This window comes from Mauremys reevesii, linkage group 26, assembly GCF_016161935.1.
Source record: "Mauremys reevesii isolate NIE-2019 linkage group 26, ASM1616193v1, whole genome shotgun sequence".
NCBI classification, from domain to species: domain Eukaryota; kingdom Metazoa; phylum Chordata; order Testudines; family Geoemydidae; genus Mauremys; species Mauremys reevesii.
In genome coordinates this window covers 13,088,690-13,116,689 of record NC_052648.1, presented here as the reverse complement: position 1 = coordinate 13,116,689, position 28,000 = coordinate 13,088,690, and the positions used below count along the sequence as shown (strand labels likewise).

General features: G+C 60.7%; 1 protein-coding gene across 2 annotated transcripts; it reads right to left on the bottom strand.

Annotated features, from left to right (window-relative positions):
- Positions 1 to 4,481: 4,481 nt before the first annotated feature.
- LOC120391798 (mucosa-associated lymphoid tissue lymphoma translocation protein 1-like) lies at positions 4,482 to 26,670 on the bottom strand. 2 transcript variants are annotated; one of them, XM_039515906.1, is made up of 18 exons: positions 26,549 to 26,670; positions 22,923 to 22,976; positions 22,060 to 22,281; positions 19,309 to 19,475; positions 17,643 to 17,773; positions 17,080 to 17,230; positions 16,057 to 16,235; positions 15,648 to 15,744; positions 14,636 to 14,683; positions 14,251 to 14,289; positions 13,401 to 13,604; positions 11,550 to 11,727; positions 10,305 to 10,379; positions 8,149 to 8,276; positions 7,871 to 8,020; positions 7,167 to 7,324; positions 6,091 to 6,225; positions 4,482 to 5,212 (listed from the first exon to the last, which is right to left on the bottom strand). In XM_039515906.1, the coding sequence occupies exons 3-18, from the start codon at positions 22,194 to 22,196 to the stop codon at positions 4,853 to 4,855; spliced, it is 2,337 nt and encodes a 778-aa protein (XP_039371840.1). In that variant the 5' UTR covers positions 22,197 to 22,281; positions 22,923 to 22,976; positions 26,549 to 26,670; the 3' UTR covers positions 4,482 to 4,852. The 2 variants fall into 2 exon arrangements, with proteins under 2 accessions (XP_039371840.1, XP_039371839.1); XM_039515905.1 differs by lacking the exon at positions 22,923 to 22,976.
- Positions 26,671 to 28,000: the final 1,330 nt, after the last annotated feature.

Below are 28,000 nucleotides of genomic sequence, written 5' to 3'. Positions count from 1 at the left end.
TGGGTGACTTGCCAGCATGTGCATTGTACTTGTGTGTTTACTGGAGCAGGGAAGTGGTGGTGGCTTCTAACTAATATTAGTACCTGCCTAATCTGACAATATCTGAACACCTCGAAGCCTTAATGTAGTTATCCCCCCAACTCCCTAGGAGGTAGGGCAGGGGTGTTGTCCGGGGGGAACAGTGACCCAGAGAAAGTACGGTTACAATTTCAAAAATTCCAGTGACTTTGAAGCCTAAATTCCACTTTCAGAAATGACTTAGGTGCCTAAGTCCCATTGGCTTTCAATGAGGTTTAGGCTCCTAAGGGCAGAGCACATTTTTTTAATTTTGGTTGAAATTTTTCTATTTTTGATGAAAAATTCTGAAACTATTTAGGAAAAAACCAAAACAAAAAGCAGCAAGATTTTGTTCTGATGGAACACCCCCCCCCCGCCACACCCACCCACACTTTTTCCTCAGTGTTTTACTTTCTCCCAGTTGGAGAAAAAAATAACTAAACCATTTCAGGTAATCAGGTAATGCCCCTTGCCTCACCCTTGCCCACTCATGTTAGTCATTTCCCTGAGCTGGCGCTGCTTCTCCGCCGGGCGGGGCGTGCTAGGTGCTGCACAGCCACTGACAGTCCGGAACCTGCTCCGTCCCTCGGGGCAGAAGTGGCAGTTGTGCACGTCTGACTGGCCCTTTCTCCTAAATTTTTGGTGCAACACATTTCCGTGTTCCTGGCCATTTCTACTATTAACATTAAACCCAACAGCGACTAGACGCGAGGTAGTGGGCGGGACAGTCCCCACCCCCAAGAACCAGGGATTCCCACTGAACAGCTGTAATCTGCTTGGGCAGTGCAGGGGCAGAACATATTTTCCAGTTCTGCACGCTCCCCTCTCCCCACCCATTCAGGATGCCTAAGGGCGAGGGGAAAGCGTTCAGCGTGACATGAAGTTACAGCTCTGCCAGACCTGGCCTCTCCTTTGCTAGGGCCACAGCTCTGGATAATGCAGGAGCACTGGCTGTGGGGGCGCTCCCAACTACTCCTGTCTCAGCAGGGGGTGCTGCGGGGTACGGAGCAGGAGCGCTGTCTGGGGGGAGCACCCAGCTCCCCCAGTCCCAGCCGCTGTCAGCAGGGGGTGCTGCGGGGTACGGAGCAGGAGCGCTGTCTGGGGGGAGCACCCAGCTCCCCCAGTCCCAGCCGCTCTCAGCAGGGGGTGCTGCGGGGTTCGGAGCAGGAGCGCTGTCGGGGGGGCACCCAGCTCCCCCAGTCCCAGCCGCTCTCAGCAGGGGGTGCTGCGGGGTTCGGAGCAGGAGCGCTGTCGGGGGGGCACCCAGCTCCCCCAGTCCCAGCCGCTGTCAGCAGGGGGCGCTGTGGGGTATGGAGCAGGAGCGCTGTCGGGGGGGGAGCACCCAGCTCCCCCAGTCCCAGCCGCTCTCAGCAGGGGGTGCTGCGGGGTACGGAGCAGGAGCGCTGTCGGGGGAGCACCCAGCTCCCCCAGTCCCAGCCGCTGTCAGCAGCGGGTGCTGCGGGGTACGGAGCAGGAGCGCTGTCCAGGGGGAGCACCCAGCTCCCCCAGTCCCAGCCGCTCTCAGCAGGGGGCGCTGTGGGGTATGGAGCAGGAGCGCTGTCCGGGGGGAGCACCCAGCTCCCCCAGTCCCAGCCGCTGTCAGCAGGGGGCGCTGTGGGGTATGGAGCAGGAGCGCTGTCTTGAGGGGGGAGCACCCAGCTCCCCCAGTCCCAGCCGCTGTTAGCAGGGGGCGCTGTGGAGAATGGGGCAGGTGTGCTGGGGACACAGTTCCCAGTTACTCTTGTCTCTGTGGAGCTGAGGGCTAAGCCAGCCCATTAGCTGGGGGGTGCAAGGGGGGGCGCTCTGCTGCTCTGAGCCCAACCCCCCCAGGAGGCGAGAAAACGCTGGGGTAGCGCTGCTGGCTCCAGGAGAGCGTGTGGCTATGGAGGGTGGTGCTGCAGGAGAGCCCGGGGCAGGAAGCTCTGGTGTTCGCTCCAGGCTTTGAAAAGCAAACACAAGTGACTCCATCCAGCCCCAAGAGCAGCCTCCTGTCTTCCCCAATCCCTCTAATCCACTCCCCTTGGGCGCCCTGTAATCTGTTTATTTCTCTCTATTTCTCCTGCGCCTGAACTAACCCGATTGCAACAAATGCGGCACCTTGTGAGTGGCCTGATCTCTGGGACAGACAGACCCACAGACACGCCTGCCGGGGGCCCGGGGGCTGCTTCATGCCATATCCACTGGCTGCTGGGAAGAAAGAGACGCTGCAGGGCCCTGCGGCCTCACAGGGATTTACAGGATGCCCTCGGCCCGTTGTAATGGCTGGGCAAGGGGGCAGGGCCCCTTGCATGGATGCCCTGGGGTGGAGGTTGCATAGCACTAGCTGGGCTGCAGACACTGGAGCTGGACAGTTTCTGTGTGCTGCCTGGCTGGCAGCGTGCCATGCGGGCAGGAGGGGAGAGGGCTGGACACAGCGGGCAGTGCCGAGCGGAGGTGGGGCTGGCTGGCAGTGGGCAGAGCTGGCAGGAGGGGAGAGGGCAGTGCCCAGCGGAGGTGCCGAGCGGAGGTGGGGCTGGCTGGCAGTGTGCCGTGCGGGCAGGAGGGGAGAGGGCTGGACACAGCGGGCAGTGCCAAGCGGAGGTGGGGCTGGCTGGCAGTGGGCAGAGCTGGCAGGAGGGGAGAGAGCTGGACACAGCGGGAAGTGCCCAGCGGAGGTGGGGCTGGCTGGCAGGGGACAGAGCTGGCAGGAGGGGAGAGGGCTGGACACAGCGGGCAGTGCCCAGTGGAGGTGGGGCTGGCTGGCAGTGGGCAGAGCTGGCCGGAGGGGAGAGGGCTGGACACAGCGGGCAGGTCTGAGCGGAGGTGGGGCTGGCTGGCAGTGGGCAGAGCTGGCAGGAGGGGAGAGAGCTGGACACAGCGGGCAGTGCCCAGCGGAGGTGGGGCTGGCTGGCAGTGGGCAGAGCTGGCAGGAGGGGAGAGAGCTGGACACAGCGGGCAGTGCCCAGCGGAGGTGGGGCTGGCTGGCAGTGGGCAGAGCTGGCAGGAGGGGAGAGGGCAGGGCCGAGCAGAGGTGGGGCTGGCTGGCAGGGGCAGAGCTGGCAGGAGGGGAGAGGGCAGTGCCCAGCGGAGGGGGGGCTGGCTGGCAGTGGGCAGAGCTGGCAGGAGGGGAGAGGGCAGGGCCGAGCAGAGGTGGGGCTGGCTGGCAGTGGGCAGAGCTGGCAGGAGGGGAGAGGGCAGGGCTGAGCAGAGGTGGGGCTGGCTGGCAGGGGCAGAGCTGGCAGGAGGGGAGAGGGCTGGACACAGCGGAGGTGGGGTTGGCTGGCAGTGGGCAGAGCTGGCAGGAGGGGAGAGGGCTGGACACAGCGGGCAGTGCCCAGCGGAGGTGGGGCTGGCTGGCAGTGGGCAGAGCTGGCAGGAGGGGAGACCCGCTGGCCGCCCGGAGCCCAGTGCAATTCACCCTGCAGGGGAGGTGGAGCCTTAAGAGGTGCTGCTTTGTCCCCGGGCTCCCTCCGAGGATTTGGTGCAGGCCCTGATTTTTGTGACTGTAACTGACTCAGATTGTACCCAGCTCCCCCTGCCCAGCTGCTGAGGACACTGCAGCCTCCTTAATGCTCCTTCCTAAGCCCCGTCTGTCTGGCAGTAGATTTACGTCCTTAGCTGCAGTGACGGCTCTGACACCAGCCCCAGCCTGTGGCTGTCAGGGCATCCCAGGATATGGCAGGCCCCAGGCCCCTATTAAACCCGTCGCTCTGCACGGAGCTTCTCCCTCCGCCGGCTCCAGCAGGCCCCGTCGTGTGGGGAAAGCAGGGCCCTGGCCCGGCACGGCCACGACGGGCCATTGTGCAGACGGGCAGGCTGGGGTGGCTCTTACAGACACAGTGGTGTCTCGTTCCCTTTGGAGGCAGGGGCCCAGAGGGCAGCAACTTTCTGTACCCAGAGAGGGCACAGAATGGGCCACCCGCCCCGTCCCAGCCCTCGCAGGAAGGGCTCCTACCTCCTGCTGAATGGAGAGGCCAGGCCTCAGCCCGGACAGGAGAGTCCCTGGGCTCTCACTGCAGCGGTTCTCAAAGCTGTGACCCCTTTCACATAACGAGCTTCTGAGTGCGACCCCCTTATCAATTCAAAACACTTTTTATCTCTTTAACGCCATTCTAAATGCTGGAGGCAAAGCGCGGTCAGGGGTGGAGGCTGGCAGCTCGTGACCCCCCCATGTAATAACCTCACGGCCCCCTGAGGGGTCCCGACCCCCAGTTTGAGAACCCCTGCTCTGCTGAGTCTGCCAGTGAGAGATGGGGACTCCCCATCACGAACGGGGGGTTGCACTGGCTGAGCAGCCACCAGCCGGGCCATCGTAGTGGTCACTACCCTGGCTGCGGGGATCTGAGCTGAAGCTTCAAGAGCAAGTGATTCCTCTCCTACCCCCAACCCCCCCACCAGCCATGCCCCCCATCAGTGCAGGGTCTCGTCTTTTACATTAAGGTCGATGTTTATTTTCTCAGTACAACTCCCCAGCAGCTGCCCGGGTTTCCCTGCGATCCTGTGCAGAGGGGCCAGCTGGGGCTGGCTGGGAGGCCGATGGACCCTGGGCCGGTGCAGCCCCTGCTGGGTGAGGTGTGCGCTGCAGAAGCCTGGACTAGGTGCGCCCAGAGGGCCCTTCTGCCTTGGGATCTGGGACTCTCGTTCCTGTCACTAGCTCTGTGTTATCTGGTGCTCAGTGATCCATTTGCAGACTGGTTCCCAGTCTCTGCTAACTGTGTGTCGGGCGGAGGCCAGGGCAGAATCTGACCCTAGCGGTTTCCCTCAGTCCGCGCTGGGAAGAGAAGTGGATGGAGACGTTTATGCCGGACCCCGGGCGCTACATGGAGCGAGAGCCTGGGAACTCAGGGCTCAGGTTCTCCTCGGGGGTGTTTGCCCACTGGCCATCCTCAGCACCCCAGCTGCCAAGGTGCGAGTCACAAGGCAGACTCCGGTAGGCCTCTGAGGCAGCGGGGGACTCAGAGGTCTCCATGCTCCCGGTGCTTTGGAATGAGCCGGCCAAGGCGTCTGCACACGAGTCTGCATGGGCCAGTGGGGTGTTTGCCCCGGGCCCGTCGCTGACACACAGGTTGAGCTTTGCAATCAGTGGTTTCCCGATATTTACTGACTGGCTCTCCTCAATGAAGTCGTCGAGTCCTTTGTATTGGTACTGAAGGCAGATGGTGAAGGCCAGTTCCTTCTGCAATAACACCACGAGCCGGGGTTACCATAGGTGGGCATGTGCCAAGACATCTACATCACGCTCCCCACTGCCCTCTCCTTAACCACCAGCCACAAGGTCAATGCTGGTCCTGTGACTCCTGACGGTGCCAACTCCTCGCAGCTGGGACTCAGCACCATTCAGGAGTCCTTGTGGGGAAGGCACTGGCCTGGGCCCCCAGAGACCTGGCTCAAATTAGCTCTGCCACAGACTCCGTGTGCAGCCCTTGGCAAATCACTTCACCTCTCTCCCCCTTGGTTCCCCAGCTGTGCAATGTGGATGCTACTGCCTTTGTCTGGCTCCTGTTAGCGTGTGTCTGTGAGCAGGGACTGTCCCTGCAGTGCCCAGGAAATGGGGCCCTGCTGCCAGCTGGCGACTCTAGGTGCCACTAGATAATAGCTTGGACGTTACCCGAGGGATGCATTGGATCCATTCACTATAACAGGCATAATAACATGGGGAGCTCCTGCCCGCTGAGGCTGCTATTCATTATGTGCCTTGCCAGGGTGCCTAGGCGCCCGACCGGGACCCAGCTGCGCTAGGTGCTGTACAAACAGTCTCTGCCCCAAAGGTTAGTCACTCATTCCAGCAAAGCCCAGCAATCCTCCCCCTGGGGGCCCAGCACTGGAGTGCCCTGGTGAGGAGGATCCGAATCCCGGTGTCAGGGCCCCTGAAGGCAGCGGCGTGAGCCAGTGCATGTACACTAGGGCTTCACCTGGCCTCCTTCTGCATGATCACAGTCATTGCTTTTCCCTGCCCTGGGCCCTGCGGGAGCTGGAGTCCATTCCACCTTGGCTGTGGTTACACTGCCAGCAGTCTCACCAGGCACAGCGCCGACGGGGCGGGGCAGCACTTACCCTCAGCTTCTGCAGGCCACAGAGGCGGCTGTAGAGGCAGCAGCCGGGGAAACTGAGGCTCCAGGCCAGGGAGAGGCTGCTCCCCATTTCCTCTGGGCTCTCCTTGTTGGTGAATTTCAAATCCACATCCAGCTCCTGCCAGGGACAGCACTGTCATCAAAGGCAGCCAAGGCATGAGGGCACCAGGCTGCAGTGCCACCCACCCCATGCGGTCTGAAATCATGAATCGGCGCCCTCCAAAATCATGAGATTGGATTGAAAATCATGAGATTTTAAAAATAATAATGGTGGGGGGTTAGTTCTTTACTTTCCAGGCTCAAAGCCTTTAGGTGTCACGTTTTCACTGCGGCCAGGAGGGACAGACACGTCCTCGCTTGCCAAATGAAAGGTGAGCTTCCTGCATCTTCACGTGACTCCAGGAGCTGGGGCTCAAGGAATACACCCAATGCCACCGACTTGCAATGAAATCATGAGAGTTGGCAACACTGGCACCAATGTCATGCCTGTAACAGGCAGCTGCCTCGAAGGGAGGCTGCGAGCACAGCGCAGCCTCTTTCGGAGTTCAGTCCAGAAGCGAGGCTCAGCAAGGACTGCTGGGAAAGGTGAGACTATATAAGGCAAGCTTCTCGTTCCCTCTGGGGAGACCAGGGCGGGGGGGTAATGAGCTGAGGGCTGTCAGCCGTCCTCGGCCCTCTCTCCTAGTAAGGCGTCAGGAGCAAAGGCAGAATCCAAAGGCCAATTAGCCGCTAAGTGGGAGCCGGGCCAGGGACTGCAAACTGTGGCTGGTTCCTGCCATAGGGGCAGTTTCTTTGTACTGTCCCCTTGTTTGCCATCCCTGCATGATCGTCTGGCATCTCACCAGTGTCCTGTAGAGAGGGAGCAGGAGCCGGGACCTCTCGAACTGGCCTGAACTCAGCCTGGGATTTTGCTGCTTGAGCCGCTCTCTGCTCTCACGCCCCAGTGGGAACGGGCCTGGCCTAGCGCTTGCTCTCCCTTGGGGCCTGGGCATCCCCGTTGTTCACAGCGCCGAGCCCCCAACCCCACGGTTAACCCGAGCCAGGGCTCTGGCCTCTCACCTCCGGGACATCCGTGAGTTTTGCTTCACACCGTGTGATCTCCTGCGGCATCTCGACGATGCGGGTGTAAATGATCAAGATGTTGGAGAACTCGGCAGCGAAGCCCAGCTGTACCCGAGCGCCGCAGTCGAACTGGAGGTATCGGCTCTCAGGAAGCACTGCAACCAAAGAAATGGGCCATGAGACGCGTGTGTGTCTCACTGCCACCTACTGGTCAGAATGAGAACTGCTCAGCCAGGTGTCCTAGGCCCTATTCATGGAGATTCTCCTTCAGCTCACATGGCAGGGGCCTGCGCTTTGGGAGCGGAGGAGGCTCTGGGTCCTGTCCCCGGGGTCAGTGTGGAGCTCCCCGATGGCAGCTGCTTTGTGACACTAACTCACCATCCCAGCAGTGCTTGTCCTGATCAGAGCTGGTCCAATAGCAGCAAAGCCATTTGCAGAAGTTGGACAAGCTCTAGGCTTCCTGCTGGGCCCAGCTGTGCGCCCCTCACGCTCTGGCTCTCCATGGTTGTCTGCACTGGCGGCACTCTGCCCACTCCCGTGCTCTCCGGGTAACTGCATTGCAATGCTTGCTCCGTGGGCTGAGACCTCCCCGAGTCACTGCAATCCCTGGGGGCTCCCTGAGTAACCCCCTTCCCCCCGACTCCAGGACAGGCCTCTCACCACTGCTCTCTCAGCAGGGATAACGGGGCCCCGGTGCTCACCATGGGCCTTGGCCCATTGCAGGTTCCTGACAGAGAACTCCTCTGGGCCCTCGGACGGTTTAATTGGATCAGTGAGGGCTCGTCGCTCGGACAGGTTACTCCGCAGCTCCAGCGCCTGCCTGCCCTTGGTGATCTCCAGGGTTCCCATGTCTGGAAGACACAACCAGGGCTGAGCAGATGACTTCAGCGCAGCGCTGAGTCGACGGCTCGCAGACAGTCCTGAGCTGTAACGGGCTGGCCTGGAAGAGCCATTCTAGTCCCACCCCAGGACAACCCACCTTCCGCCACCTTGTCCAGCAGCACCGTGATCTTCTCCTCCTCCAGCAGCCATCGCTTCAGGAAGCTGACGAAGATGCCGTTGAACAGCTCCCCTTGGCTCAGCTCATAGGCCTCTGCGTCCGCACATCTGAGAGGGGCACGGAAGAGACCTAAGGCCTGGAACTCCTTCATAGGAGGGGCAAAGACTCTTCTACGGCCAACTGCTCCCTTTCTCCCGCTCAGCACAGAATGTCCTGGGACTTTGCTCCCGGGAATCAGCTGGCTTGATTCGGACTCCTGAGGAAGCTTCGGGTTCAGGCAGGACGGCTCACCAGAGATGGGCTGGAACCAAGACCCTGGCTCCAGACCCCCTTACAACCTGGGGAAGTTCAGGTTTGGGTCTGGGCCTAGGGCAGGGGTGGGCAAACTCCGGCCTGCGGGATCGTCCTGCCCGGCCCTTGAACTCCTGGCCGGGGAGGCTCGCCCCAGCCCCTCCCGCGCTGTCCCCACCTCCCCCGCAGCCTCAGCTCACTGAGCCGCCAGCGTGGGAGGGGGCTGCACTGGGGGGCAGGGGAGAGCAGGGAGGGAAGCTCACCTGCAGCCTCAGGGGAGCAGGTGGGCGGTGCGGGTGGCGGGAGCGCGGCAAACGACTCAGGAGGAGCACAGGGCGGCCGAGCAGCCGGCCGGAGAGATGCGGCGCTTTGAAGGGGAAACCGCCACTTCTCTCCAGCTGCGCGGCTGCTCCTGCGCCTCCTGAGCCCTCCGCCAAGGTTCACAGGGCTGCATTCTGAAAGGGGCTGGGATGAGAGGGGGTTCCAGGGGGGCCTGTCAGGGGGTGGGGGTGTGGATAGGGGTTGGGGCAGTCGGGGAGCAGGGGGGGTTGGATCGGGGTGGGGTCCGGGGGCAGGGGGTCCCGGGAGGGGGTGGTCAGGGGACAAGAAGCAGGGGGGGTGGATGGGTCGGGGGCTCTGAGGGGGGCAGTCAGGGGGCAGAAAGTGGGAGGGGGCGGTTAGGGTTTGGGGAGGCACAGCCTTCCCTACCCGACCCTCCATACACTTTCAGAACCCCGACGTGGCCCGCAGGCCAAAAAGTTTGCGCACCCCTGGCCTAGGGCCTATCAAGGCAGCCCAATAGCCACGGTAAGGGGGGAAGAGAGGCTGGATCCTCTTGTGTTCTAACGCTGGGTTTTTCACAGGGCCGCAGGGACTTTGCTGCCCTTGTGTTTCAACGGGAACTGGAGCCTCGCTTCTCATGGAGCCCCCGGCCCCGGAGCTGTGCCCCTGGCTTCGCTCTCCAAGGCCAGTCAGAGGGGGGGATCCCCCTGCTCTCCACTCCTGCAGAGCCTGCTCATGACGCAGCTCCCCACCACCCTGAGAGGCAGACGTACCTACCCACCAAAGCACCGGGGTCTCAGCAGCGCCACTGCCTGGGAGAGACGCAGGCACCAGCCCCAGAAAGTCGCCCCCTCCCCTCAGGTTACATAGGGGAGAAGTTCTGGCTTGGGACAGAGACATGGAGCTGTACAAAATACACAGCACATGCAGCGGGGGGGAAGTGCTGTCTGGAGAACAAAGCCCAGGACTGGGAGGCAGGACCAGCTCGGCACGGATCAGCCATGTGGGTGGTGGAATGGCTTGCCGTGCCTCAGTTTCCCCACCTCTAAATGGGGGCTGATAACTCTACCTTCTTCCAGGAGGACTGTGATGTGTAATGAATTAAAAGGGCTCTGCCACAGTCCCTTGCAGTTACACAGCACCTTCCAGCCAAGGAGCTCACAGCAGTGGCCAAGAATTGTTACGGCACATTACGGACAGGGGAAGGAGCCTGAGGCACAGAGCAGGGACCTGACATGCCCAAGGTACTGCAGAATGGGGTACCGCACCCAGCTCTTTTGACACTGACTCCCTGTGCACTAACCTCTAGACCAGGCTGCCTCTCGGAGAGCTTGGGGTGAGAGGCAATATGGAGGTGTGCTGCATTATTGCCCTTTCTCCTAAGGATTGTCACCCCAGGAGGCCCAAGCAGAACACATCCCTGCTAGCAGCTCTCCAAATACTGACTGACTGGTGGGTTCAGTCCCCTGAAATGGACCCCGCGCCCGTCCCCCCACTCAAGCCCCAGGAGGACACAAGTGAGGAGTGACTGTCGCCAGCGGGAGGCGCCAGGGAGCACCTACGTGGCGTAGCCGAAGACGATGTTGGCTGTGACCTGCAGCGCCCCCACCTGCGGGATGATGTCATCGTTCAGGTTCCTGAAAAGAAATGGAAGCACCTCATGAGGGGCATGAACCCTACGCAGCCCGTGGTCGCTCGGGAACCTCCGGGCTGGGGCCAGACCAATGGGCTCTGAGCAGACGAGCAGAGGAAAGGTTTCATGCTATTCACTTGCCTATCGGTGAGCTCTGGAAGGTAGCGGACTAGTCCCCGCAGAACATGCTGTAAGGAACAACCTGGACTGGGCTGGAAACAGTGCAAGCCCAATGGATTGTTTAGCATGAGGCCAGTGCGCCAACACAATGAGACACCAGCTGGCAGCCCAGCGTCGTCGGCACTGCGGGACTCCTATCCGGGGAAGACCTGTTAGATCGGCCAACGAGCCGGATACTAACAGCGGGCGCCTAGATCACAATATGTCTGCACCTGGAGGCTACTGTGTCTTTACTTGGTGGAACGGCGTCATTTGCCAGCGACGGCACAACATGGCACTTGCCAGCTTAGCAGCAGTCAGGCTGCGCTGCTGGTTCAATGGCCAAGAGTATGTAGCTGCTCGATGCCCTACAGCAGGCGCCTGGCGTGCCCTCGCAGAACACGTGTGTGGGTTGGGAACCCAGGCAACCGCCAACAGGACACTGAGCTAGACGAGAGAGTCTCTGGAGAAGAGCTCCGGCCCCTGGCTGTGGATTTATTGCTGTTCTCCTTTCCACAGGGGTTACCCCGGGGATAGCTGCTCTCCGGGGAAGCACTGGAGTTAATTCTGACAAGGGACCTCTCTCTCTCTGTCAGGTGTCCCGTTCCATGAGTAATCATGGCTGGTTTTACTGGGCAGTGGGGCGATGCGCCTGTGGGTGGGACTGCACGGTGGCTGCCTCTGCGTGCGTGTTCTTGCGTGCGTCTGGGTAGGAATCGCTGGGTATACGCATGCCCACAGGCAGCTATATGTGCACATGGACACACATGGTGTGCATGAGCTCAGTGTGTGTGGGGCTATAATATTTCACACCTGATAGCATGCTCACACGTGCGCTTGCACCAGCGTCTGTACATGTGTTTCGGAAAGTGAAAGGACCTGCTTTCACACACCCTTGCACTGACATAGCACCTTCCAGCCAAGCCCTCTGCCCCCATCTCCGTCCGCGGTACAGCTGTGCCGAGGGACGCTCCTGGCCCTGCCGCGCCCGGGCGGCTGGCTCTGGTGTGCTCACCTCTTCCGGCACATGTCCAGCAGGAAGATGTTGAGGCCGGTTTGCCGCTGCTGCATGCTCTGCAGCACGCTCTGCACGCACAGGCAGTGCTCCGAGGTGTAGGATCTCGGCGCGTCAATAGGAACCATAAAGCTGTTTCCGAAGTTCTCGTAGCCGTGGCCAGCGTAGTAGAGCAGGCCTGGGGGAGGGAGAGCAGGAGCAGAGTGCATCAGACTGCACCGGCCTGTGCTGCTCTCACACCTTCTCCATCTCTGCCTCCCTCCTAATTCTGGCCTAGCAGCCCACTGCGTCCAGGGCTGCAAAGTCCATTCCGGGGGGGCTCAGAAATCCAGTTTGGGTTCTCCTCCTGCTTCCCACTCATGTCTCCGTCTGACCTATACACAACCCTCCTCTGCTTGCCCCGTTCCCCCCTCCCGTCCCTGGGGTCATACTGCCTGGAGTGCCCTTTCCTGCTTGCGGCAGTGGATCGTGGGATCCTCTATTGGCCAGGCTGTCGGAGGAGAAGCCCAGTAATGTCCTGCGTTAGGCCTTCAGCAGGATCGTGGGTCTGGCTTCAGGCTCTGGCGGTGCCACCCCGCTGACGCCTGCTAATCCAAACCCTGTCCTGAAGGACAGAGCCTTCCACAGCTCGGGCGCTGGGCTGATCTCAGGTCAGCTCCCACTGAGCTGCTAACGCTCCATCCTCCAGGGCCCCATGCTTGGCTTCTCTCACAAGCATCTGTGAGCTCTCTCCTGTCCCGAGTGGGAGGCTCCCAGACAGAATCCTCCAGCCACCCCCTGGTGCCTCCAAGTCCCTCCTGCCCCCGGGTCTGCTGGGGCACGCTCCTGTGGGCATCTCCTAGGTGGCTGCTAGCCGGCCTGTGGCCACTGTACCTGCCGAGCGAGGGCATACACAGCTCCTGTTGTGTTTGTCCGCCTGTCGCCCCATCCCTCCCCCCCCCGCTCACTCATTTCTCCTTATGGCCCCATTACCTTCCTGTCATTCAGACGGTAAGCGCCTCACCCTCTGTACCTCTGTACAGCACCCAGCACAACAGGGCCCGACCTGGCTGGCCCAGCCGCTCCCTCCATTGCCATGTTTAATAATAACACTGAGTTATCGTGACTCCGGTCCCCGGGCTGGGTGGCGCAGTGTCCCAGGTGGTGCTGAGCAGTAGTGAGAGCAAGGAAGGGCCCCTTGCCAGCCCACGGCACGTCTGTGACCCCCACGGGCTGCTACCGATCCCACACCTCCCAGAGCGTCTCAAGTTGGTGACAGTCACTCAGTGCCAGCTCCCTTCTGGCACTTGGGCAAGCGAATGAGGGCGATGAGGAGAAATGATAGAGCTTCTAATTACACATGCTCCATCCTCTGCTTTTACTGCCTGCAGGGCCGATGAGGGGGGGGAAGCCGGTACAAATTACCGGGGCCCGGTGATCCGGAAGGGGGCCCGGTGATCCGGAAGGGGGCCCGGGGCCTGGCTTTGTCAGCCCTATTTAGCCAGTCCGCCCTTGCTGGGGGGGGGCTGAAAAAAAAATTTCACCAGGGCCCGAACCCGCTCTCGGTGGCCCTGAGTGCCTGAGCCCCTGAGATGCTGCCCGACCTCCCAGCCACAGGAGGGGCAGGAAACGGGCGCCTCCACCAAGGGGGCAACATTTTTTAAGTTTAAAATGTGACTCCATTTAAAACTTGGCACTTGAAGGAAAAAAACTGGGGAAAAGCTTTGAAATGTTCATGAAAATCTTCCCGTGTATTTACTGGTGAAGAAGCCCCTCCGCCCCCCGGGGCCCCAGCAGGAAATGGCCATTCCAGCGTAGACCAGTGTACACCATGTAGCCAGCCCCTCGGCTCTCCCAGCGCTGCCTCTGTACCGTACACTCCTTTGTCCAAGAGGAGGAGGAATTCGTTGACGGCCATCTGCATCTCGTCCTTGCTCAGGTCCAGCAGGGAGACCACCTTGAAATCCAGCTGGCGCAGCAGGTTGGTCAGCTCGTGTACGTCCACCATGGGGGCTTTCAGGTGCTTGTGGTGCAGGTAGTTCATGTTGCCCATCAGCAGGGCCACTTTGTCTGTGGCTGCCCCAGGAGAGGGACCAGAGGAACACGTCAGGGGGATGGGGAGGGAGCGAGGGGAACCCTCCTGGGCCGTCTTCTATCTCCCCTTTACGCTCAGCGCCACCCCAGACAGCCTCTTGCCCCACCTGCAGGGGACGGGTTCTCTACAGCAGGGATGGGACTAGTCGGCCCCCGGTTCTAGCCCTGGGCCCAGACCTCTCTTCCAACCCAAGGCCGAGTCCTCCCTCCAGCTGGCTCATCCCTCCAGCCAAGACTTTGGCTCTTCCTTGAAGGCCACGCTTTAGCCAGCACGCTGCCCTCGCTGCCTGCCAGTGGGTGCCAGGTCTGCGGCGGGGCTGGTGCCTCTTTGGGGCAGGAGGGCATGTGGCAAAGGCTTTTCCATCTCTCACGTCCACAGGCAGGGCTGGATCCACCCAATCCACGGGGAGGAGCCCACGTGAGGATGGATCAGCTGACCTGGCTGTGGGAGACATGTTTCTCCCCGGGCCAGCTGAGACGGGCTGGCTGGGAGAACAGTCTGGAGTGGGTCCCTGCATTGGCACCAGGGAGGAGGATGCATGTATAGAGGGGGGAAGGCCGAGAGCTGTATCTCTCGATCCATTTCTAAGTGGAGGCCTGGCCTGGGGACTTGGATGCAGCCTCTTACCGTACAGCTGGTGGGGGCCGTTGTGCTCTGGGGCACTCCCTGGAAAGAAAGAGACACCTGATCATCTCTCTGAACGCCACACAGGCACCGTGGCTGGTGGACCCTGCCCCCGCGGTGGGGAGGGAACCTCGGCAACACAACACAAGTCCCAGGAGCTCCCTTGCCCATGGAGAGAGCAGCACCCCCTGGGCCGCAGGGCAGGCACTCGGCCCCCAGCAGCCAGCTAAGAAGTCCAGGCCACTAACTAACACATGTAAAGGCCACGGCTGCCGTGACAACGCCTGACCTGCCCCATGGCGGGCACAGCCAGAGCCTCCAGCCCAGGGGAGTTGTGTTCAGATAGGAGCTCCTAGGTCCGGATGGGACCCACCTGGGCCTCACCTACCTGCGTCCTCCTCCCGCCAAGAGCCTCCGGAGGCAAACAGCTGTGGGCCTGGAACAAAACAAAGGGTGAAGCCGTGAGGCTGGCGACATGAGCAGGGCTGCCTGGGAGCGCCAGCTCCGGCTATTGATTGGGGCCACAGATCATTCGTGCCACAGTCCCTGCCCAAAACCCCGTCCTCCCTGCAGGGCTTGCAGACAGGCACGGGAGGCACCGTAAGGAGGCGCTGGGGTCTCTTCCCCCACCCCCAGGCCTCGGCGAGGCTGGGTGGGACCGCTCCCCGCACAACGCCTCTGGAAAGGTATTACAGAGGCAGGAATGCCCAGGGTGGGCAGGGGGTATGTACCCTCTGTCCCTGGCCGTGCCCGGGTGGGAACTCCAGGCCTACATGAGAGAGGATTATTTTAATACGGGCCCTCAACTCCTCCCCACACCTTGCAGTCTAGCCGGACACAGCTGGGGCCCCATCCATTTAACATTATGAGCAAGCCAGGGTGGCCGTGACCCCCAATACCTGTTCATGAGACCCGCTGAGACCCCTGGGTTTAAAAGGCAGCCCTAGGCCCCTCGCCAGGATATCAAGCACCTTCCCCCACTGCACCAAGCCACGTGACTAGCATGTGTCCCACATGATTATCCGGTTTTCACATAGGACTGACCACATCACTTCACAGCCTGCCCGGCAGCCTCAGAGCCCTCCCGCAGGGACTGCTGAGGCCTTGTTGAATGGGCAGCAAACCTGGAGTGCAAAGGGCAGGGCTGGTGGGGTGGGGGCTGCCTGCGGGCTTGGTGAGCCAAGGTCCAACACACGAGCAAAATGTGGCTTCTGTTCTCTAGTGGCTGGTCAACAGAGGGTAACAGTCTACTACTGCTACCCGTGCACAGAGTTGCTCCTTTAGCTCGAGTGATGGAGGATGGAGCTTTGGTTCTGAAGGCCCCATTCCAAGCCTGCCAATGGCCTGTGGTGGGGGTGGCTACAGATCCCGAGTCCCGACACCAGATCCCGAGTCCTCACCAATCTCCACCACCGTGTCCTGGCTCCACAGCTCCTGGAAGAGGTTAAACACCTTGCAGGCATAGCGGCCTCTCTCCGCAGTCGTCACCAGCTTCACCTGCAGCGAGGGGAAAGGAAGAGGCGAGCTCCAGCGGGCGGACCTGGCACTCTGGGCACCATACGCTGTGACTGGAGCCCCCAGGAAGCTGCCTTTGGGGAGCCGGGGGCTGCGGGCACTGAATGCAGCAGAACGTGCCCGGGTGGGCTCGGCTTGGCGCGCTGAACCGGGGATTACCCCTCGCTCGCTGTCCTGCACTGCAGATCCCCCCACCTTGGGCTGCTGAGCCCACAGCGCCTTACCGAGAGTCTGCACCCCATTACGGCCCCCTGCCCAGCCAGCAGCCCTTGCCCAGACCCCAAGGGAGGGTACCTGGAGGTGGGAGTTCCGCGCCCCCTCAATCGGACTCCCGTTTCGGAACCACTGGTACTGGGGTGGTGGGTTCCCGATGGCCACGCACCGCAGCTGGAGGGAGTCCCCTTCGTCCAAGGTGCAGGGCTGGGGCTGACAGAGGATCTGCAGTCCCACCATTGTCGGGCAATAGCCGCTCGCTGGAGGGGGGTGGAGAACAGAGTGCTAGCCTGGGGCAGGACACCGCAGGCACAGGAGTCCTCATGTGGGACCAGGCCCCAGGGCAGGCTCATGCAAGGGCAGCCAAGGGTGCAGTCCTGCAGCAGGTGGGCAATACGGAGGCACAGCCAGTGGAGACTACATATCCCAGCAGGCACTGCTCCATCTCAGTCTGAGCAGCAGGGCACTGTGTCACCCCAGAGCCCAGATCACCCTCTGCTCATAGCACCACTTGGGGCATTGACCAGACTGGCCAGGCCCCTTTGGTTAATCATCATAACAGCAATCCTGAGCCCTTATCTAGCACTTTATATCCACAGAGCTCACGGCGCTTTACGAAGGAGGGCAGGAGCCTTGTCTCCATTTTACAGATGGGGACACTGAGGCACAGGGGCAAAGTCATCCAGCAGGCCACTGGTAGAGCCAGGAATAGCATCCAGGACTCCTAAGTCCCAGTCCAGTGCACTACCCACTAGACCACACTGCCTTCCCCAGCTGTAAGACACTCGCAGGAAGGCCCTGGTGACCCCAGCCTGTTAGGCAGGCTGTTTAAGGGCTGGGATCAATGGGAGTCCGGCATGCAAAAGGACGGCAGGACAGGACACAGCTGGTACCACTGGGCAGCAGGCCCATCCCAGGCACAAGCATGAAACCCACATCGATGGTACACGGCCCTCCCGGTTCGGCCAGGCCCAGGGGGCAGAATCTGCAAGTCAACACGGTGCCAAGACTGGAGCTGCCCCCAGACAGCTCAACTGCCTGGCTGGCCCTGCCGGCTGCTTTCCCTGCCGCTGCTGCAAACAGGCCTGTGACTTGCCCTCCTACCTGAGACAGGGCTGCTGCTTTGCTTGACCTGGAGCCGGGCCCACCTGGAGAACGCGAAGCTGGCCCTGTAGTTAACGCGGCAGATGTACCAGTCCGGGGTCTGCAGAGTAGCTGGGTCAATCACCAGCTCTGGGGAGGTGGCACCAGGCACCTAACAGGCACGAAATAAAACATGCCAGGTCTAAGGGGGCAGAAACCATGCAGCCTCTTGGCACTGCGCCCTCCATCCAGCCCCAAGTGTTCCCCCCACCCCCAGGGGGCTGTGCCGGGAGGCTGCATGGTCTAATGATACCTCCTAGCATTGACACAGAGCTCTGAGCATTGCCTGCGCTGTCCAGGCACGAATGACTCCATTGGCTTCAGCTGGAGCTGGGGGTGCTTTGCTCGGCCCGTCATGTCTCAAGCTGGGTCCCCCAAATTTGACTCGCCCAAGGCCACTCAGTGTGTCAGTGGCACAGCTGTTCTCCTCCCACTAGACCCTGCTGCTGCTGTGGATGTATTGATTGATTAATTTATTAAGCCTGGAGATTTTCCCTTTTCCCTCCTCCCTCCCCCAGCCTCACCTCCTGCTTCCCACAGAACCACTGGTAGCTGAGTCCCGGGGGCCCCGTCGCCCAGCAGGTGAAAGAGGCTCGGGTCCCTTCTGTAACCACCTGAGATTCGGGCTGCACCACGATCCTGATGGACTCTTGGACTGCAAGAGAGGAAAGAACAAACCCCTGGGCTCCCTGGGAAATCAGGCCCCTCCAGGAACATGTCACGGGCCCGGTCTACACTCAAACGTTAACCCAGCTCCGTTACTCAGGGGTGTGACAAATCCACACCCTGAGCAACGCAGTGAAGCCGGCAAACCCCCAGCACAGTCAGCGCTAAGCCAAGGGAAGAATTCTGCCAGCGACGCAGCCACTGCCGCTGGGGGAGGGGGCTTAGGCACCCCATGGGAGATCCCCACCCGCTGCGGTGAGGGTGTCTATGCTGAAGCGCTAGAGGCGCTCAGCTGCAGCGTTTCCAGTGTAGACGTAGCCTCGGGCAAGAATCCGGCTTGTGTGTCAGTTGCCGTAGTTTTAGATCGTTCCCATTACACTCCCCTCGCAGAATTTCCCTTCACCGGTAAATTCCTGGGGCCCCCACTCCAACCACCATCAGGAAGCCTGGTTCCCAACTCCAGCCATCAGCTCACACCCTGGAATCCCGACATTCTGCCTTGCTGCTCCCTGCTCCAACAGAGCCCTCTCCCAGCTTCCCACCGCGGGCCTTAGAACCCAGGAGTCCTGACCCCCAGACCCAGCCGCCAGGTGCCACTCCCACCCCAGAGCGGGGAGCAGAACCCAGGAGTCCTGACCCCCGTCCCAGCCACCAGGCCCCACTCCCACCCTAGAGCGGGGAGCAGAACCCCGGCGTCCTGACCCCCCGTCCCAGCCGCCAGGCCCCACTCCCACCCTAGAGCGGGGAGCAGAACCCCGGCGTCCTGACCCCCAGACCCAGCCGCCAGGCCCCACTCCCACCCTAGAGCGGGGAGCAGAACCCCGGTGTCCTGACCCCCCGTCCCAGCCGCCAGGCCCCACTCCCACCCTAGAGCAGGAGCAGAACCCCGGCGTCCTGACCCCCAGACCCAGCCGCCAGGCCCCACTCCCACCCTAGAGTGGGGAGCAGAACCCCGGCGTCCTGACCCCCAGACCCAGCCGCCAGGCCCCACTCCCACCCTAGAGCGGGGAGCAGAACCCCGGCGTCCTGACCCCCAGACCCAGCCGCCAGGCCCCACTCCCACCCTAGAGCGGGGAGCAGAACCCCGGTGTCCTGACCCCCTGTCCCAGCAGCCAGGCCCCACTCCCACCCTAGAGCGGGGAGCAGAACCCCGGCGTCCTGACCCCCAGACCCAGCCGCCAGGCCCCACTCCCACCCTAGAGCAGGGAGCAGAACCCAGGTGCCCTGACCCCCAGACCCAGCCACCAGGCCCCACTCCCACCCCAGAGCGGGGAGCAGAACCCAGGTGCCCTGACCCCCAGACCCAGCCGCCAGGCCCCACTCCCACCCCAGAGCGGGGAGCAGAACCCCGGCGTCCTGACCCCCTGTCCCAGCAGCCAGGCCCCACTCCCACCTTAGAGCGGGGAGCAGAACCCCGGCGTCCTGACCCCCCGTCCCAGCAGCCAGGCCCCACTCCCACCCTGGAGCAGGGAGCAGAACCCTGGCGTCCTGACCCCCAGACCCTGCTCCGACCACCAGCCCTACCGACACTGGAGAGAAACTGGAAGGCCTCGGTGTGTCCCATCTTATCCAAGCAGCAGAGCAGGTACTTGAGGGTGCAGTCCCGCTCCGACAGCAGCTGCAGGAGGCACTGGCTGGGGCTCCCGCAGGGCTCCAGGACCTTCAGGGAGCACATCTCCAGCTCCTCCTCGCTGGGAACCCACAGCAAACACAGAACAACATTAACCCTTTCAATCCTGTGACAGCCTCAGCTTCTGGGGGCGAGGCCGCGTGGTCTGGTGGAGAGGGCGGGAAACGGGGACACAGGAGACCCAGCTGCTCATCTCAGCCCGGCTCTGCCCTGCGGGACAGCCTGTGTCTCAGGGATAATGATCCTAACCCGCCTTGAGATCTACGCAGGAGCCGTGCTACAGCCGGGGTAACGTTCCTGGGTAGGGGATCCAGGCTGAGACACCCACCGTCCTTAGAGCACCCGGGGGCCCCACACTTACATTCACTGGCACAACCATCACCCATCAGATCCTGCCCTTCCCCCTGCCCAGGCTGCTCTTCACAGCCCGCACTTGGTGAGCTGTGTACAGACGGGACTTTTCATGGGTTAGGAGCAGGGACGGGACTGGAACGAAAACCCAGCATCTGAGCATCACTGGGCGTTGGGGGCTTGGTGGTGTGGGTTCTGGAGCACCGAGGACTGTGCCCTCCAGGGCTGAGCTTCCCGGAGAGAGCTGCTGGGCAGGACGCTGTGAACGCTTGTCACGGCCCCTCTGTCACTCAGCCAGAGCCAGGGGCAGCTCTAGCAATTTGGCCGCCCCAAGCAGTCATGCGTGCGGGAGGTGCACCGGAGCCGGGGGACCAGCGGACCTCCCGCAGGCATGACTGCGGAGGATCCGCTGGTCCCGCGGCTCCAGTGGACCTCCCGCAGCTGCGGAGGGTTCGCTGCTCCGGCGGCTCCGGTGGAGTATCCGCAGGCATGTCTGCGGGAGGTCCACCCGAGCCGCGGGACCAGCGCACCCTCCGCAGGCATGACTGCGGAAGGTCCGCCGGACCCGCCTGCCGCCCTCCAGGGAAAATGCCGCCCCACGCGCGTGCTTGGCGCGCTGGGGTCTGGAGCCGGCCCTGGCCAGAGCTGTGATCTCCGGGCCAGCCTGTTATTAAAGCCCAAACACAAAGGGAGGGGTTTGCTGGCCTGAGCGTGCCTGGCACTTCTTTGGCAGGATCTCAATGAATCCCGAGCCTTGACGCTATCCGGTGAAACCCACCTATGGGACAAAGAATGGCAATCACAGACAGAAAGGAGGGTTCAAGCATCGTTTCGAAGCGGATGAGAGGGGAGGGCTAGCTCAGTGGTTTGAGCATTGGCCTGCCAAACCCAGGGTTGGAGTTCAATGCTTGAGGGGGCCACTTAGAGATCTGGAGCAAAAAATGTTGGGGGATTGGTCCTGCTTGGAGCAGGGGGTTGGACTAGATCCCTCCTGAGGTCCCTTCCAACCCTGAGATTCTGTGATTCTATGAGATGGGGCTGAGATCTGTCCTCCAAGAGCCTGCTAGTGCTGGGCACAGCAGCCTGCCTGGGAGCAACACGACTTCGCCCCGTGTGTGCCCAAGGGCACAGAATGCAGCCAGCTTGATGCTGAATGTGGGAAGGCAGCTCACAGAGACTACAGGTCCCATCATTCTCTGCAGCACCAGGAGCCAGAGCATCGAGTGGGGTCTTGGAGACAGTACCCATAGCTCAGGGGAAAGGAGCCAAGCACCACAGAGAACCTCACCTCAAAGGGCTCCCAGGAGCCCGGACCCAGCGCAGGTGAGTTGGTGCAGTCAACCCAGATACAGACACAGCCTGCACTGGGTCAGCACACCCCCTACACCCCCCCACAGCCTGCACTGGGTCAGCACACCCCCTACACCCCTGCTACAGCCTGCACTGGGACAGCACACCCCCTACACCCCCCACAGCCTGCACTGGGTCAGCACACCCCCTACACCCCCCCACAGCCTGCATTGGGTCAGCACCCCCCCTACACCCCCCACATCCTGCAATTGGTCATCAAACACCCTACACCCCCCACCACACCGTGCACTGTGTCAGCACACCCCCTATACACCCCCACAGCCTGCACTGGGTCAGCACACCCCCTACACCCCCCCACAGCCTGCATTGGGTCAGCACCCCCCCTACACCCCTACAGCCTGCACTGGGACAGCACACCCACTACACCCCCACAGCCTGCACTGGGTCAGCAAACACCCTACAGCCTGCACTGGGACAGCACACCCACTACACCCCTACTACAGCCTGCACTGGGACAGCAAACACCCTACACCCCCCACAGCCTGCACTGGGTCAGCAAACACCCTACACCCCCCACAGCCTGCACTGGGTCAGCAAACACCCTACTCCCTCTACAGCCTGCACTAGGTCAGCACACCCCCTATACCTCCTAGGCTACAGCCTGTCCTGTAACATCTACACACATGCAAACACACAGGGCCTACACTGGACAGCTCTTGCTATCACACACACACACACATACACACACTGAGGTAGGTAGGTACCAAAGGCCTACACTGCCATGACACCCTCACCCCTAGCACACACAGAGTGTGACCCACTCATATCCAGGAGCATCACCTGCATCACCCCCCTGCATGTGCACATACACACACACACACTGGGGCGGGCAGGCTGGCGAGGCCGCTGCACTGACGTGTTGCCCATGGCCGCGCTGCCCATATCGGTGCCCGAAGCCCGTTGTGGCCCCGCGCTCCCTCCACCTGCATTTGAAGCGTTTCTCGGCGCCGGCGATTTCAGCCAGTTTCCTCCAGCCCCGGCTGCAGTTGTCCAGGAGCTCGCAGAGCCTGGCCAAAGCAGCTTCTCCCAGGGTGCTGATGGGCACGTTCCCGTCAGCCATTGGCCCGTCTGGCCCCTTCCTTCCGCCTCAAGCCCTAGGAGGTGTCAGGTGGCCTGTTCCCCGCCGATCCCGAACCAGCATCCACCTGGGCACAGAAAGCACAGCCAGCGTCGATGGAGCGTCATTTTGAGGAGGGCAACACAGCTCCTGTTTGAACTGAGAGCCAGGGGCAAAATAGCCAGGCCTCTCCCATGGGCAGCCGCCCTCCCTGGCCCCACACCCGCCCCTCTCCCACAAATCGCCCATCGGGAGGGCAGGCTGTTTGGAGCAGCAGCTCCCTATCCCAGGGCCCAGGGGCCAGCAACGGGGGGAGAGTCAGGGAAGCTTACACCCAGGGGAAGTGCCAGGGGAAGGAGGCTAAACCCACAGCCCCTTCTGCTGGGGTGCAGACCCCCACTCCTTTGTCCCCCACCCCCAAAGGAAAGATCAAAAGGCAACACGATAAGCCGAAGCCCAAGGAGTTTCAAGCCCTCTGGTGGGGCCGTCAGGCGCAGGCCGGCAGGCAGAGTACGTCCACACGGCAACGAGCGCAGAGCCTGGGTCTGCAGACTTGGGCACGTGGGGCTCACCCTATGGTACCAGACAGAGACCACCCGTAGGGTTGGAGGGGTGTGTGACTGCTCCAAGTGTCGCATCTGGTCCCTTTCCCACTCTCCCTGGGCCCCCCAGACCCCTCCAAGCTGGCACCGCCTTGTCGTCCCCCCCCCCAGCTCCTTCCCCACTTACTTGTCCCGGGCTGGAGCAGGCTCCGGACACCTACTGCCGAGCCGGTAACTGCGGCTGCGGGCGAGGGAGGGATGGGACTCAGCGGGGTTCCCCACGCCCCTGCTTCGGGGCCTCGTAGTGGGGCTGGGTGCCGGTGCCTTTCCCAGACACGTCCGCCTCAGTCGTGCTCAGTCCGACTCCCACCCTCGCCAAAATCTCATCCCCCCTATGCCCCCCCCATTCAGGCTCCAGCTGGAGCTCAGCCCAAGGCCAAACAGCTGATCTGAGCGCCACAGAAAAGGCAGTGTAGATGTTCCCTTGGGCTGGTGCTCTGCTCCCTACTGGGGGAAGGGGAACAGCCCTCTCTAGTTAGCCTCCTGGACACATCTTGCTTACCCATAATTCCCTACTGCCCTTGGACTCTGGCTTCTGTTCTGTGTCAATGACAATAGGTTAGTATTGAATCCCCCAAAGTGCCGATGATTTGGCCAGACTATGCCCGGGGGGGGGTCACCCGGCCCGAGGGGCGAGGGGACCGTGGTTTGGAATGAAATCCTCCTCAGAGTAGAGGGCAGCGAGCTCTGGGCTCCCCACTCGGCGGTTTGGCGCTGTGTGGAGTGAATCTGTGGGGCTGGAGCAGTGGAGGAGGTAATCGTGCAGAGCTGGCGTTGTTGCCATTAGCAGCAGTGGAACGTGGCTGAGATCTCCGTCGGCACATGGCACCGTTAGTCATGCCAGCCAGAGCTGACTTCCCAGCGTCCTGGGCCAGCAGGACCGGAGCGGATATTGCAGAGCTGGGCCAGGTAGGTGCACGGTTCTCTTTGGGCGGGAGGAGAACGACAAGAGGGCTTTAGAGGGGTGGGGCTTGTGGACAGCCTGGGATCTGTCTTCACTGCACAGTTAACTCGAGTTATCTGCACTCAAGTTAGCCTTGCTGGCGTGAGAGCGGCTACATTGCAGAATCCCACCTGCTGTGTCCACACTGGGCGCAGCCCTCCCTCGTGTGTGGCACCAGGCCTTGGCTCTGCAGTAAGTGGAAACTCGTTTGTCCTTTCTGGACATGGGGGGCGCGGGGGAGAATTGTGGAAAGGCGTTGGAGGATGAGCAGCAGTCCAGTGGCGCAAGCCTGCCACCACACTGCTCAGCTCGTCAGCCTGTGCTCTGCGGGGGCGGGGCAGTCAGCTGGTGTAAAAAGCACCATCACAGGAGTGAAGGGTTTTGTGGGACTCCAGTGAGGGGTGATGCTGGAAGTGTAACTCGAGTTAACTCTGCTGGAAGACAAGCCTGTGGAGTCCTGGATCTCTGCTCAGGTCGCCTGCCCGTGAGGCCATCCAAACTCCTGACACACAGTTTTAGGTGGCTCAGGTTCTTACAGGTAAATCTGTACCTGGGCTGTCATGCTTCGTTTGACTCTTTTCCCCCAGATAAAAAGCTCTTCATGTTCCAAGGGGACCCAGGAGCAGTTATTTTAATTTCCTAGAGCCAGAAGTAGGAGCCCAGACCTGGGTGAAGGCTTGAGCGAGAGTCTGATTTGTTTTAGGCCAGGGCAGAGTGATCCTGCCCCTGGGACCTGGTACATGGGTTTCAGGGGGATTTAGGGCAGGGGGATACAGTAATGTCCTAATAGCCTCTCAGGCCCTGGGTGGGAGAGCACGTGGGGAAGACACACGGGCACTGGCCTTAGTGTTGGCATCAGGATTAGAATTCGGCTCCGTGACAGAATGACGTGCCCCTGTACTCACACCTGACACGCTATTGTAATAAACTTTGTACAAAGTACACCTTGTGAGATATCATTTGAAAACTCATAATTTGCTGATCAGTAACGTCCTGATAAAACCTGTGTGGTAACCTTGTAGGTGAAGTTATAAGAGTCCACTGCGTGGCGTTATTAAAACATATTCCAAACTGAGGGTGGCAAACAGGCTTGTCCTAAACAAAGGAATGTGTCCTCTGCTTAATTTGCATTTAATCAGTAAACAGAGTCATCAAGATGGAAGGGAAACAAAGGAAGCTTAAATAGATGAGGGAAAAGAAGCAGGGAACATCCTTCCACACAGACTCTTTGACTTCTAGTGCCCACCTGGAAATGTTTTTCAAGAGGAGTACTGAAACTATAAAAAGGAAGGACAAAAACCCCACAGGTCCCCTCTTTCTCTCTCCCTGCCCATCACATTCACTGCACCTGAAGCAACAAAAGAAGCCTTCATTGGATTCTGGGAGAAGGGTCCTAACCTCCAGGGTTTGGTCGGTAAGGCTGCTGAAAGTATATGGTAAGAAACTTTGCTTGAATCTGATAGAGTTTGTTAAGTTCGGCATTAGGAAATGTCTTAATTTTATTTTTCTTGTAACCATTTCTGATTTTTATGTCTCATTACTTGTACTCATTGAAAATGGCTCTCTTTGTAATTAATCAACTTGTTTGACTCTTTTATCTAACCCACTGTGTTTAAATTAAAGTGTCTGACAAACTCCATTTGGGGTGGCAAGTTGTGTGCATATTATTTCTATTAAAGAAATAGACTTAATGTAGCTTGTATTGTCCAGGAGAGGACAGACATTACTGAGGGACCGTCTAAGACTGGGGGTGTTTTGGTGTCACCCTGCAATATAACCCAGGCTGGTGAGAGCAGAGCGTGTAACCCCAGTGCGGCTGGCAGGCTGCAGTTACACACAGACACGCAGGGTGTGGCACATGCTGGAAGCTGTTTGTGAGTGGCCCAGGTGGAAGCCACTTCAGCAAGGCATCATAAGGCACCCAAGGTTGCAGGGCCAGGATGACTGAGCTGCTCATTAGTCTGGATTGTACCCTGGTATGTCACAGGCTCCCTGTCCCGTGCTCTGACCCCTAGGCTGCACAGCCTCAGCCTCTGAGTCTCTTGTTATGACTGAATAGGGAGGGGCTGGGATTTTTCAGACTCCTCCTAGAGGTGTTGTATGCCTGGCTGACCCCTAAGGGCCAGAGAGTTATTGCCAGGAACCCGCCCCCCCTTTCCAGTTTTCCTCCAGCCCTGGAGCTCCTCTCTGTTATTTTCCTCCATTCCAATGTTACTGTAGCGCCCCCAGGGGGGGAGCTGCCCTGCCTTGGTCCTGTTTGGGGGCAGCTGAGCAATCTCGTATTGGCTCCATCTCATGCAGCTCCAGCAGCAGCAGGACCCGCAGTGCCTGAGACCCTTGGCATCAGGAGCGCGGCAGACGGAGGCCACAATTCAGACACTTCCCCAGGGCTTAAGAGTGACTCGCCCAAGGTCACACAGGAACTCTCTGGCAGGGCTGGGAATAGACCCCAGGAGTCCTGCCCCCCCCCATTGCCTTAAGCACAAGCATGTCCTTTCTCTCCTGCGACCAGCCTGCTGGCACTGCCAGGGAGGCTGCGCCCCTCCCTGTCGGATTTACCAGCCTAGGGCCTGATCCTCAAAGAGGCTGATGGCAATAGAGCTGAGGGTGCTGGATGCTTGGCAGGGTGCAATTCAGGCTTTGCAGGCATGGCCTGCTCAGGGTGGGCACAGGGGAGATCGCTGGGGCCGAGCGGTGAATGGGAGGAGGCACACAGGGAGGGGAGCATGGGAGGAAGTGGAGGGGAGGGCAGAAGTCTGGGCAGCAAGGAGTTAGCAACAGTGAACTCAGCCCCGGCCGAGCGGACTCACCTTTGGAGACAGCCTGGGTGCTGGGGAAGCCCACCTGCTCCTGCCAGCGCTGCTCCGAGCCTGGGGACGGCAGCCCTCCGCACGCCCGTCCAAGGAGCCTGCCTGTGCCCCAGCTGTGCAGAGCCGTGTCACCGAGCTCTGAAGCCCACGCACAGGAAATGAGGGTTAAAAACAAAAGTCCCCCCCCCCACACAGCAGTACACGGCACTTCTGCTTTTGTGAGCAGCTTCCTGAGCCCTGACTGCAGCAGCACCGGGGCCCAGCAGAACCCCCTCTGCTCCCACGGCGCTGCCCCCGACTCCGAGGTGGGGCTGGCCTGCATGGCCATCGCTCAGCCCAGCGCACACAGCTGAGCCCTGGGAACAAGACACTGGCCTTCAAATGGAACCAGCTAAAACAGGAACCTGACACCCAGGCAGCTCCATCATGCATGTGCGCACACACAGCCCTCCACATGCCAGCGGGAAGGGGGGGTCGCTCTTGGCCTACACCAGCGTCTCTGAGAATCCATGGCCGGGCAGTGCCAGCTTTGGTTGGTTAGGTGAATTCCAGCTTTGGAGATGGAGCTCTCTGTTGAGCCCCAGGTGCAACGTGAGCAGCACCAGGACAAAATCCCTCTGTCCCGCACCGGGAGCGCTGCTCTGGGGGAACCTGCTCAGTCTCCATGGCCCAGTTCAAACCTTAGCTTCTCCCGAGTCCCGTCCGTGCCATGGGGCTGCCCTGCGACTCACCGACACAGCCAGGAGATGCCAAGGCCCAGACAGGAGTTAGGTACAGAAATACCCGTGGGGATCCAGCCCCAGGAGCTTCTGGTGACTCCCAGCCTGAATGGGAACCTGGGACTTAGCAGTGAACAGTTCCCTCTGCTCCCAGATTTGCCCATTACTTGGGGTGTGCTCATTTGTGAGGGTTACTCTTCAGGGGGTGGGGGGTTCTGTAATTCTATCAATCTACTGCTTGTGTCACTTCTGTTCTCATACAGAGCTCTGCTTCTCCCTGCGGCAAGTTCCCTCCCAGTGGAGCTCTCCTGCAGGACCTGGGTTCCCCAGGGCTGGGTTCTTCCAGCCCCAGAATCAGACGCACACACACACATTAACAGAGTGCGTCTGAGCGGACCGGGTTAATCAGAACTCCCAAGCTGACCCCTTATATGTCCCTGGACTCAGCAGGCTGGGTCGAGCAGCACCTCCAGGCTGCCACCCTCATATGCCATGGGCACCGCACCGGAACAGAGTACGCCTGAGCAGGCTGGGTCGAGCAGCATTTTCAATCTGCCACTCTCATATGTCCCAGGTTCAGCACGTCTCTGGCCCCACTTTCTCCTTGCAATTGTTCTGGTAGAACCCACTTGATGAGCAAACCCCACAGGATCTTTGGGCGCTGCCGGGATCTTTAGTTTAGGTACCAGGAGCGTTGCTGAAGAGCAAATAGGGAAGCCAAAAAGTAACCACC